Raw genomic sequence first — 12,210 nt, 5'->3', positions numbered from 1 at the left:
TCTGCATAAAAATGGTAATTCATGAATTTATGCAGGAAGGTTTGGTGGACAAATAGGCAGTGGTAAATGTTTGAGTAAAATGAACATTGTTGTTTTATTCTATAAACTATGGACAACATTTCTCCCAAATTCCAAATAAACATAGTAATTTAGAGCATTTATTTGCAGAAAATGCTGAAATAACAAAAGAAAATGCAAATCTTTCAGACCTCAAAGAAAACAAATCCATATTCATAAAGGTTTAAGAGTTCAGAAATCAATGCTTGGTGGAATAACCCTGGTTTTTAATTACAGTTTTCAAGCATCTTGGCATGTTCTCCACCAGTCTTACACAACTCTTTTGGATAACTTTGTGCCAATGATGGCTTCTGATTATGCATCTATCTCTTGATTATATTCCAGAGGTTTCTAATTTGGTAAAATCAAAGAAACTAAATTTTTAAGTGGGATTTTATTTTTTCCCAAGCTGTATGTTTGTAATGTGTATAATAATAATAAAACATTTTTTTGTTGGTTTGATTGAAATCATCATAAATAATAATAGTAAAAACATTAAAAGAATATAACAATAGTTATATTGTTTACAAAGCTCATTTTTCATATGAAACTACACCAACTTTAGTATTTATTTTCACAAATACCAAAAGCAAATGGCCAAAATAATTTTTGTAAATGATAATTTTGCTATGCGATGTTCTACATGCATTCCTCAGGGGTTAGGTCTTGGATCTGATCTTCACGTTTAGGTTAAATGTTGCTGATAAATGGTTACGGCAACCTGGCTGTAGGATCATGTTTGGTTAAATATTGTGGTTTGGATCATAAACATCCACAGCAGCTTAGCTGTTAGGTGGAGAAGGTTACCAGTGTTGTGTAGGTAATAGTGATTGAGTAGGAAAGTACATATATATAGCACTGTTTGTTTGTTTGACCAAATACTAAACAATTTATACAAAACAATGAAAAAAAAATACATTTAAGCTATTTAATGTATGCAGGATAAACAAAGGAAACCCTTTGAAATTAAGCATTCAGTCTTCTGCTAAATTATTTTTGTTTAGCTTCAACCTAAAATTTTAATTTGCTTTATCAAAACATGACATTAGCTTATGGCTAAAGCTGGAACAGAGAGACAAAAAGGGGCAAACTCAGAGAACTTTGGGCTGGAAATCAAGCATCTTCAACTTGCCATAGAAAGAGTCATAGAAAGAGAGTCCCCCTATATTTTTCTACTATATTTATTTATAGGATGTTAGATAGGAAATTGGTGGAGGGCTTTAGGCATGTTCCTTCTCCCAAAACTTAAATTATGTCATAAAAGAACAATGAAGTGTGCATTTCATATCAAACCTTTCAGATTTTTTAAATTCTGATTTTCCTCTTAATTACTTGATTAAAGAGACATTTAAATAAATCTGTAAAAACGTTCAATTATTAATTCATTTAATTAGTTAATTAATAATACTTGCACACTTGAGTGCAAAACTATCTAAAGCTTCTTGAAATATGTGCTTTACTCTGCTCTCACTTTGGTGTCCTGTTGTAACCGTACATTTTAAGGTTGTGAGGAAATTTAACATTCTTCGATCCATAGGGTCATTTCTGTACCTGAAATGTTTTACAAAAAGCACTACTACCCACACCGAAATTGGTAGCTAGAATTGTCTACATAAAAAACACAAAAATAAAATGCAACCCTCTTTTTATTCCAGGGGTCCTGGCAAAAGTCACAGGACACAATGCTAGCTTTTGTTCCATGACATGACACATTTTTAATTTAGTGCTTATAGCACATGCTCAACCAGGCTACACGCACAGTTAAGGCCTTTGCTCATGGGCATCCAGGAATCAATCCTACAGTCCTGTGATGAGGATCCCGTGCTTTAATGACAGTCTCACATATCGCTTATTGGATTAAGAAAAGAAGCCCATGAACTGACTTATTTCCGCACTGTCCATAGGACTCAAACCCTTAAGCAACTATAAAAAAACACATCACTATATAAAAAGGTTTATGATATTTATTGTTTCATTGACAAAAATAATAATTAAGACTAGTTATTCCATAACCACACCAATCATGGTCAAGATTGCAATGTGGTATTCATCCTGAACCGTAAGTTATAGCTCATAACCGCCTTCTCATTTAAGTGCAAGAACCAGGCCAATGAAGATTATCTAGGCAGACCGCCAATTTAAAATACAAAAGTCTCTGCACTGCTGGATAGTGTTGAAATGATATGTCGCCAGTCATCTAATTTAAAATACTGCAACAGGGTCTTCCCTGAACTGCAATTCCAATTAAAGAGGTCGTGCGGAATCAGTTTGCCTCATTCTTTGATGCTTCATCAAAGTTCTCCACCAGATCTGGGGAAAGTAGAGTAAAACAGTGTTAAACAAAATAAATTGTCTTAGAATATTTAAACACACAGAAAGAGGAGTTTTCATACCTGGGACATCATCGTCCTCCTCATCAATATCTTCTGCTTTGGGGGCTTTGTTGTCGAGAACTTTAAATAACAAAAGAAAAAAGATCAGATACACTAGAACTTCTGACTACTTGAAACTTTACCACAGGGGAGGGGTGATGTAAAAAAGTGAGTGTTAAATAAGGGAAAAATGTGAAAAAGTCATTGTCATCTATGATGCAATGGATTCAAAAGTCACAGTAGATTGACCCAGTCATTTTCCTTTTTTTTTTTTTGCAGCCTTGTCCTATACCCACCTTGTCTGGGGAACTGCTCCGCTATTTTACGCAAACTTGTAAGACTGTCTGCGCCGAGTTGACTGAGAATACCGGGTAGCATCTCTGTCAACTGCTTGGTCTCTGCATGGCCTGTAATGGCAAACGTGTTGGCAGACAAAGACGCCTGCACTTTGGGATTATTGAAATGGATCACGGTCCCATCGTCCTTTATCATGTTCACCTGCAGGATAGACAATCATGTTAAAATAGAAATACACAACAGGACATGATTATTATGCTTAATCAATTGATGTGAATTATGATTAATCAATTTAGATGTTAAATAAAGGCTGATTTTTACAGTAATAAACTTAAGCTCTACCTCCTCTATGCCAGCGATGTTATTCACAGCAAGTTTCTTTAAGGAACTCTGAAGTTTTTTGTCGTCAGCTGTTGCTGTTCTGTGGACGACCTTCTTCTTCCTACGTGCTGTGCCCTGCAAAAAAAAAAAAAAGGACACAAACAGTAGATATGGCATTTGTCACGGTTGATATTTATAGTTTTTTTTTCTCTTATTAGCTTATATATTCAGAGAGGTGTGCCTTACCTTGCCCCCTATTCGGACTTGGGCTTGAAGTTTAGCGAGTTTCTCTTGATTCATATTGTCTTCTGCAAAAATAAAAAATGGAGTGTTAAGCAAAGCAAACTACGTCGTCCTAGAACTTTTATACAGGAGATACAGGCCAAATTCATCTAGGCATTAAAAAACTGAGGTACGTGTGGTTTGAAAATGTTTTTGGTCCCTGAAATTTTTTTTTAAAAAATGTTCACTATTTTTGTTCAGCTCATGTGGACAAAGGTATTCATCAAAAGTTCATTAAGAATTGTGAACTCTTCTCCAATAAATTTAAATTTAGAAACTTATTAAAACTTTTATAATGAACCTATTGAAGATGACGTTCAGAAAGTTATTGGTAAATGAGTCCCAATGTTTATAAAATAATTTCTCTTCATATTCTTATATAAAATTAAAGTCCTGGGTTAGTTCAGAGATAAAACTAGCTCATTTTAATATAACTGGTCCTGACACAATTTATAGAACAAAATCTTTTCTAAAATACAAGAAATGAAACTGGTCTGTCACTTATGTTACACCTGGATTTAAACTTAAAATAATTGGTTGTGTGTTCACAATAAGAAATAAAAATGACTGAGTTGCTCACTAAAGTTACCCAATTCTATTTTAAATTGGTATCAGTATTTAGAAATAGGTCTTGGCTCTCTTGAAACTGAAGCTGTAAAATAATGAAAAACTGGTTGTAAGGGTATTTGTATTTTATACTATTTTATAACTTGATATCTAGGCTTTTTTTTTATTATTTTAAGTATTATTAATATTGTTTTTGACTGTAAATGTTTTTGGTAAATATCGTTTTTGTTACGTGAGCTTGTTTGTTGCTAGTTTATTTGATGTAGGTTAAACAAATTTAGGTTAACAAACATATTTAAATAAAGTAACGTTAATGGTTAAGAAACGCTGCAAAAACTGTAATTTGTGGTGTTTGCCCAAACTAAAACAATGAAATTAACGAAATTAGCAAATATTGAAGTTTAACAGTGGACGCTAGCTAACGTTCAAAACATCGTTTAATGAAAGTTAGCTAAGCTAACTGGGATAGCGTAGCGTAGCAAAACAAAACAGGCCAAGTGTCGAGTTGGTTTGTGTAAAAAAGAAATACTCTCTATAAACTGATAACCAAAAAGTATTGAAAACAGAGAGCTATCTAAAAACCCGAGAAACAGAAACAAAGCGTTAGTGAGATCTCAGCTCTCTACGGGCTGAGTGAGGGGAGAGATGCCGGAGTTTAGCTGGGTGTTCGCGAGCCCGCAGGTTCAGGGTCTGTTTCCCTCAACTCGCTAAAGCTAACGATTCATCACAACCGTTAGCTAACTAAGCTACCTATATTATTAACCAACTAAAGCTAGGTACGATGGCTAAAACAGATGATAAAAAAACCGAGTTAGACTATAAACCCGGTATTTCATTAAAGCTTTTCTTAACATATTAGTAAAGAAAGCAGGCTAGACAGGCGGTCATGACTGACTTAGCTGGGCAGTGGGCTGTTCGCATCGCTCCGGTGTTCTGTCGAGTTGTGCCACCCATCGATACGTGCTTCCTAAAGTCACCGCGCATGCGCTGACCTACTCTTTTTTTCTCTTTTTTTATTTTATTAATCTGTTTTTTGTTGCATTAAACAATATGGAGTCACTGTCATTAAAATTATAATTATATATATATATATATATATATATATATATATATATATATATATATATATATATATATATATATATATATATATATATATATATAATACTTATAAAAAAATATAAAAGCAGTTTCTAATAATATCTCATTGCCATAACTTCACCATGATAAAGTGATTTATGCTAGCCAAATATACTAACACTAACTAACATCTACTGGAACTTCCACTGGGAACATGCTCTCTAATATGATGCTTCTTTTGTATTTTGACGTTTAAATATAATTTAGACGAGGGTAGCACAGTTTGACAGGGTAGCAGAACCTGACAGAACATCGGCTCTGTTAGCTCATCACCGCGGCTCCTCACTAACCTACATCCAGAGGGATGAAAACAATCCGCAGTGACAACTCAAAATACTGCTAACACACACACACACCAAACACACCAAACACACCAAACACACACACACACCGCGCCCCATGTCTTACTGATCAGCCACAGTAAAGGACGAGGAGCTGATAGGATCGATAAACAGCTGATAATCACTAACCTGTTCCCCACAGCTGCTCAGAAAAGCATGCGGCGCAGGAAGAAGGAGGAAATGAGGACACCAGTGACGTCACTTTTATTTTATTTGCTCGTACATGCGGCGGTGGGTTTACAGTGCTGCCCCTGCTGGTCAGGACAGGATCAGCTTCTGTTCGGATGGACCACAGAACATCTACACATCTACAAAGTCGTCTCCAAAAAAAAACAAACAGAACACACTCTAATATTTTTGTTGGACCACCTTTAGCTTTGATTACGACACACAATCGCCGTGGCATTGTTTTAATAAGTTTCTGCAATGTCACAACATTTATTTCAATCCAGTGTTGCATTAATTTTTCACCAAGATCTTGCCGCATTGATGATGGTAGAGTCTGAACGCTGCTCTCAATGTTTTTCAATGAGGTGAAGGTCTGGACTCTGTGGTGACCAATCCATATGTATAAAAATAAAAAAAAGAGGTATTTCTTTATGTATTTCTGCTCTGTAAATTTTTACTTATTAGTTGCTTCCATTTATCATCATAATTACCTAATTTTTTCATATATTTTTTGGTCATAGGTTGTATGCATAACTTGTAAAATTAAAGTAAATAAACAAATAAAATGAAAGAGATTGTATTGTATTATGACTTATGCAGCAAGGAAGAATAGGATAATTATCTTGAATAAGTAATACGGTTTCCACAGTTAGATGATATAAATATGGTCACCCTAACTTAAGTTCAAAAATCACTAAATGCAGATAAGTCTGCTGTGAGCTTATTTTACAAATTCTGATTATTACAAGATATATTTTTTAGATGTATTAATTTATATTTTTAACTATTTTATAAGTTGATAAGTGTAGCATTAGTCTTTTATTATTATTAATATTGTTTTTGAATATGTAACATCAGTAATATTTTGTATGTGAGCTTGTTTGTTACTACTTTGTTTGATGATGTAAATAAAAATAAAATAAAAAAATAAGAAACGCATCAAAGCCTGGAGTTTTTGGTATAATATGCAACAATTCTTGACAATACACAACAACAGCACAGTGGAAACTTGAGTAAAAATAAAATGAATATTTTTTCCAACTAGGAAATGTGGGTGCATCCCTGTTGGTCCATTATATTCTAAAATTTTGATGCAGTCCAAAAAACAGATTTCAGCTTCATATTATATCTAACAGTCCAAAAAAAAAGGAGATACAAAGATTTTTGGTCCCACAGCAACGATCTACTAGAGAATATAACACATAGCGACTTACAAAGCACAGTGAATCAAACACACTTTAGACAGTACATGTAATACATGTAATATTTTTTCATTGCACACATTAATGCTCCTATTAGTTTCCCATATCCTCAAAAAAAACCCATATATGTATTTTATGAAATAGGAGTAAATAATATGTTTTATCAGTCAGTTGACAATATCTTTTCCATCAATAATATGAGCAAAACAGTAATAATTCAGATATAATCTTTTTCCCTTTTCCATAACTTTTACATTCATAGCGTATGGATATTTCTGTGTTAAAACGGAAAAATGGCACTGAGGCACGCAGACAGGTGTTCATGATGGTTAGGATTTAAATACGTAAATATATTTTGCAGTCTCTATTAAATAAAAATAAATAAATAAATAAATCTGCAAAAATCCACTATTTCACTAAGCACTCATTAGTCCTGTGTTTGACCAACTATAATTGTGTGTCTACCACTGATTCGATTTTTTTTATATAGCTTAGTGCTTTTAAACTTAATTACAGTGAGACAAAAAACACAGAATTTTGGTAGCAAAAATACAAATCATAAAATATTACGTCATTATTTTTTCAGTTCATTTTAGTGAAACAAATGTTTTTCAATATTATGAATTAACCTTAATAACCACATAATTACATTTTCAGAAGAGATTTCTCCAGAAGAGGTTAAAATTTGAGGCAGCAAAGCAGGTACTGTGTGTGTGTGTGTGTGTGTGTGTGTGTGTTTGTGCCACACAGTTCTCTCTCTGGTTTCTTTATGGAATGAGTTTGTTGAACTCTGCCAATGGTTGTGTGGGTTTGCTCTGTGTACCAAAACCCCACATGATAGGTAATATAAAAGGCTTTAAAAGGCAAAAACGCCTCTAGGTGTGTGTGAATGGGTGTGGTTGGCACCCATTCTGTACAGTTACTCTGCCTTGTGCCAGAGTGATTCGGAATAGGCTCTGGACCTACTAGGAAGAAGCAGATGAGTGAATGTAGTGTAAAGTGAACTGCTGGATTAAAAGTTGAAATAGCTTGCCTCTTGTAAGCAAAGTAAAAGTATGTGACAGAGGAATTATCATAAATCAGATGGGTTCAGCGCCCCTGTCCCTATGGGATTTGCTTTCTCTCTCTCACTCTCTTGTTTATATGGAAGGACAGTTGAGGCCTAACCCTGTTTATTTATACATTTCTCGATTCTTTACTTAATGTGATGTACCGCGTCACTGAACATGCAGCTCACGTCTTGCTGGGACTTAACATCTCAGGTGTGAAATAGCACAGAACACCCAACAGACGACACTAAAATAACGCTGTCAAGCTTTAAAAAAATGGCTCTAGTCAATGTTTGGATACCTTACAGAAGCCTCAAACTGTCTTTATGACACACAATACTCTCAAAATCTCTTCATGAGCTTTCCCAGGATTTACATGGATTAAATGTAAGTTTTCACAAGAAGAAATATGAGAAGACCCCAGACTGCAGCAGAACAAAGGCATGCAGTTTTTGCCTCTCATTGCAGGGCTTCCAATTGGCATTTTTCAGCAAGATAATGCTCACCCATAAACATTACATTACATTACTTTAAAGGTCTCATTCCATTGTTTTTTTATTCATTTTAAAATGTTTCTTTCATCTAAACTAACGCTGCTAATCTCTCACCTCAGCCTTGGTGATTCGGTGCTTGAGCAGTTTCACCACGTCGAGACCTCAGAGTCCGCCCTACATCATAAAATCTGACACGAACGTCACCCGCTTTGACCGGTGTTCTGTCATGTTGTGCTACATTGTCAAACTGTGCTTCCCTAGTGTATATGTAAGGTCACCTTAAAACACATAATCTACCGGAGATACAATTTAAACCTACAGTTACTTACACAAGATAGCTAACACTAACTAGCTCTGTAAACAGAAGCTGCAAGCTCCACCTCAGATCAGGACCCACTGTGTGCAAGGCCATGAACTCACTGGTTGATGTACACACCTAATATTTCTCTGATCAACTTGTATTTCTGAGGATTTCTTTTACTAGCTACTGCAGACAAGGGAGACGGAAGGAAACCTTTAATGTAATATAATGTAATGTTTGCAGGAAACAACAACAGTTTTTCAGGAATGTCTCCACCAGATTAGCACACTTCATTGGCCTTCAATCTTGCTGGACCATAAGGCTATAACTTTGCATAAGCTAAAGGCCAGTTACAACATCTGTATTTAAATGTGCCGAATAATTCCATACAGAACCTGTGTGCCTCCATACCTAACCATATTGCATCTTGTATCCAGGCTAAAACACTCCAACATGGCATTAGAGCCTCCAGAATTCTGTAGAATTGTACAGAGTAGAGTTTTACCCAATGATCTTATCATCACTATAATATTTTAGTTACTTACATATATCATCATTACATTCACACATATAAAGTTTCATTACATTTCAACATTTCCAATTTGTTCCTCTAATCTGTACTGTTTGCACTTTTCACAGGATCTGTGTCTACAAGAGTACATTCTGTCTTCACTTCCCATTTTATATCCTTTACTCCTATATTCAGACCATATCCAGGCCTAAACCCTTCTCCTAATGCTTAGAGGATTTGCCCAATGGGTTTCATGGCGGTGCCTGCCAGTGATAGATCTTTCAAGTGGATGAATTCTGGTCTGCTGTTCACGGAGGTGCTGGTCTCCATAGAACTCATCAGAGCACTACACCTCCACCCAAATATGTGCTTTGGACGTGGGCTACGACACCCTTGTGTCAGCAGGAAGAGCCTCTTCAGGACAGCCTTGCGCAGGAGAATGTACACCCATGGGTCAAGAATCTGGTTCCATGTAGCCAGACGAACAGTCAGAAGCAGCTGCCTGTATTCGTCTTTTCCTTGCTCTTGGAGTGTTAGAATAATGATTTTAAACTGGAAAAAAGTCAAGAAATAATACAGAAAAATCTTAGTACTTTTTTTTGAGAGCCGTTTTTATAAGATGCAAAATATAATCTATCTGCAATCAATAATCTATATATAAATACAAAGATGCAGTGATTACATTCCAGACCAGAAGTGGAGCCAGACTTGACTTATCATTCAGTAAGGCCCTCCTCCTTCTCTGAGACCAAGTGTCTCAGACTGCCTTTATTGAGTTGCACTATTCAATATACCCAGATTGTCCAGTAAGTAATACAGCTCTGTAAAAAAAAGAAACCTACTGATGACGTGTTTCCTTGATTTTACCAAATTGAAAACCTCTGGAATATAATCAAGAGGAAGATGGATGATCACAGCCATCAAACCAAAATGTACTGCTTTAATTTTTGCACTAGGAGTGGCATAAAGTTATCCAAAATCAGTGTGTAAGACTGATGAAGCAAAATCAGAGAAACTGGTGGTCTCCTAATGTTTTCCAGAGCTGTATATATGTAGGGTATGGGGGTACGTACCAGCAAAGGTCCCCAGCACATCAACGATACAATCATGATTGCAAGAAGCTGGCAGACCATCTCAGTGTGGATGGAGCTTCTGTGATGGCGGTGGTGGTTTTGTTCTCTGCGCAGTCTGGACCACAGCACGGTGAATCCAGTCACAGAGTTGCACACAACTGAGACAAGAAGAGCCAGAAGTCCCAACAGAGAGAAGACCATGGGGAGAAGAATGTCCAACCAATCGCGTGTCCCCACCATGTGGAAGAAGCACCAGCTTCTGGACCCCTGAACCTGATAGGGCCGCTGCACTAGCAATGGCAGCAGGGCCACCAGCAGGGCCAGGAGCCAGGTGAGCACCAGCAGCTTGCTTATACGGTTGGCGGTCAAAGCCATGGAGTGAAAGAGAGGCCGAGTCACTCCAAAGCAGCGCTCCACGGCCATGACGCTTCCGAGCAGCAGGGGACTCAGACCGAAGAAAGCCATGCAAACCCCGAAGAACTCACAAAACACCTGCTTGGGGTCAAAGTTCTTCCAGTGTTTGCCCGAGGCATACACGTACAAAGCCATGGTGCCATTAATAACATGACCCAGAAAGTCAGTCAACACCAGACCACTGGCAAAGAACAGGAAGGAAGCTTTGGACTTAAGGCGGAAACGACGGTAGGCTTTTAAAACGATGAAGAGAGCCAGCGTGTTGGAGAGGATGCCCACTGTCATCGTTATGACTGAGGAAGTGACTGACATGTCTTCATTTCCACAGCTCTCATTATAGACATTGCTTGCTGGTTCAGCTTTTGGGGTCCCATTGTGAGACATGATTGACCAGTCTAGTCTAAAGAGAACAAACAAATAAAAGCATCAGTTAAGAACTTAAATTGATGATTGAGGTACAGTATTGTGCAACTGTTTTAGGCAACTGTGGGAATTTCAGTAAAGAATAAGTGTCTTATCTGTGAAGTAAGTGTTTATTAGCTCAGTAAAACACTAGCATTCCAATAAATACAAACAGCAATTTTACAAAAAGCAGTGCTTTTATAGCCCTGTTTTCCTTAAAACATCTCCTAATCTCTCCTCATCTGAGTTTAATAGAGTTATTTCTAGTTCTCATCATATCAACAACTGCTTTGGGAAATTGGTAAATTTGATAAATTAGGTGAGCTGCTCACGGAACTGAATATTATATACACATGCTGGCTGAGGAGCATCCAGGAGAAATCTGGAACTACACTTTGTTCTTCAGCTTGGCTCACAGGATAGACCACCACAGATCAGCTATTATTTGTGTGGTGAAGCAACAAAGCCTGGGTTAAACCTAATTTCAGAAGATACATTGTATGAGTGAGTCTCATAAAATACAACTTTTGTACATGTAGAATTCCACCAACTACTTTTCCACAGACATGAACAATAAACAGTAAATTAAGTTGTTTATTGGGTTTTGATATGTAATTCACCCAACTTTTCACAGTAAAATCTGACATCGGAAGAGCTTCACACTCTAGCTTAATATATACATCTCTGGAAAATAATAAGAGACCACTAAAAAATATTAAGTTTCTCTGATTTTCCCAAATTGGAAACCTCTGAAATATAATCAAGAGAAAGATGGATGATCACAAGCTATCAAACCAAACTGGACTGCTTGAATTTTTGCACCAGGAGTGGCATAAAGTTATCCAAAAGCAGTGTGTACGACTGGTGAAGGAGAACATGCCAAGATGCATGAAAACTGTGATTAAAAAACTGGTTTGGGTTATTCCACCAAATATTGATTTCTGAACTCTTAAAACTTTATAAATATGAACTTGAATGATATTTTATTTGGGAGAAATGTTGCCCGTAGTTTATAGAATAAAACAACAATGTTCTTTTTAATTATACCTATACATAGCAAAATCAGAGAAACTGATTCAGAACATGAAGTGCTTTCTTAATTCTTTCCAGAGCTGAATATACGTAATACACAGAGGACAAAAAAAAGTATTGGGACACCTGGTCTGTTCTTCTGAAATAAAAGGGTATTCAAAAATAATTGATCGTACTTTTGCTAAAG

General features: G+C 36.3%; 2 protein-coding genes across 4 annotated transcripts; both read right to left on the bottom strand.

Annotated features, from left to right (window-relative positions):
- Positions 1–2,007: 2,007 nt before the first annotated feature.
- Positions 2,008–5,636, bottom strand: btf3l4 (basic transcription factor 3-like 4). Of its 3 annotated transcripts, none has more exons than XM_007240159.4 (6): positions 5,507–5,636; positions 3,294–3,355; positions 3,069–3,182; positions 2,726–2,927; positions 2,451–2,510; positions 2,008–2,367 (listed from the first exon to the last, which is right to left on the bottom strand). In XM_007240159.4, the coding sequence occupies exons 2-6, from the start codon at positions 3,345–3,347 to the stop codon at positions 2,321–2,323; spliced, it is 477 nt and encodes a 158-aa protein (XP_007240221.1). In that variant the 5' UTR covers positions 3,348–3,355; positions 5,507–5,636; the 3' UTR covers positions 2,008–2,320. The 3 variants fall into 3 exon arrangements, with proteins under 3 accessions (XP_007240221.1, XP_022525846.1, XP_007240222.1); XM_022670125.2 differs by lacking the exon at positions 5,507–5,636 and adding an exon at positions 5,445–5,498; XM_007240160.4 differs by lacking the exon at positions 5,507–5,636 and adding an exon at positions 4,792–4,854.
- Positions 5,637–7,670: 2,034 nt separating this feature from the next.
- ptgfr (prostaglandin F receptor (FP)) lies at positions 7,671–10,973 on the bottom strand. Its single transcript, XM_007240255.3, has 2 exons — positions 10,176–10,973; positions 7,671–9,654 (listed from the first exon to the last, which is right to left on the bottom strand). The coding sequence occupies exons 1-2, from the start codon at positions 10,971–10,973 to the stop codon at positions 9,331–9,333; spliced, it is 1,122 nt and encodes a 373-aa protein (XP_007240317.2). The 3' UTR covers positions 7,671–9,330.
- Between the last annotated feature and the right edge of the window lie 1,237 nt (positions 10,974–12,210).

Source organism: Astyanax mexicanus, chromosome 16 (genome assembly GCF_023375975.1).
Source record: "Astyanax mexicanus isolate ESR-SI-001 chromosome 16, AstMex3_surface, whole genome shotgun sequence".
NCBI classification, from domain to species: Eukaryota; Metazoa; Chordata; class Actinopteri; order Characiformes; family Acestrorhamphidae; genus Astyanax; species Astyanax mexicanus.
Note: the sequence above shows the minus strand (reverse complement) of the source record. Positions and strands in the feature narration are given on the sequence as shown.

Bases quoted from the DNA above. Each gene is read 5' to 3' on its own strand.
- btf3l4 (XM_007240159.4), bottom strand. From the start codon at position 3,347: ATGAATCAAGAGAAACTCGCTAAACTTCAAGCCCAAGTCCGAATAGGG. The intron at 2,928-3,068 runs GTAGAGCTTAAG...TCTATCCTGCAG, and splicing joins ACATCGCTGGCATAGAGGAG to GTGAACATGATAAAGGACGA. The intron at 2,368-2,450 runs GTATGAAAACTC...TACTTTCCCCAG, and splicing joins GGAGGACGATGATGTCCCAG to ATCTGGTGGAGAACTTTGAT.
- ptgfr (XM_007240255.3), bottom strand. From the start codon at position 10,973: ATGTCTCACAATGGGACCCCAAAAGCTGAACCAGCAAGCAATGTCTAT. The intron at 9,655-10,175 runs GTACGTACCCCC...ACTTTTTTCCAG, and splicing joins TGTGCTGGGGACCTTTGCTG to TTTAAAATCATTATTCTAAC.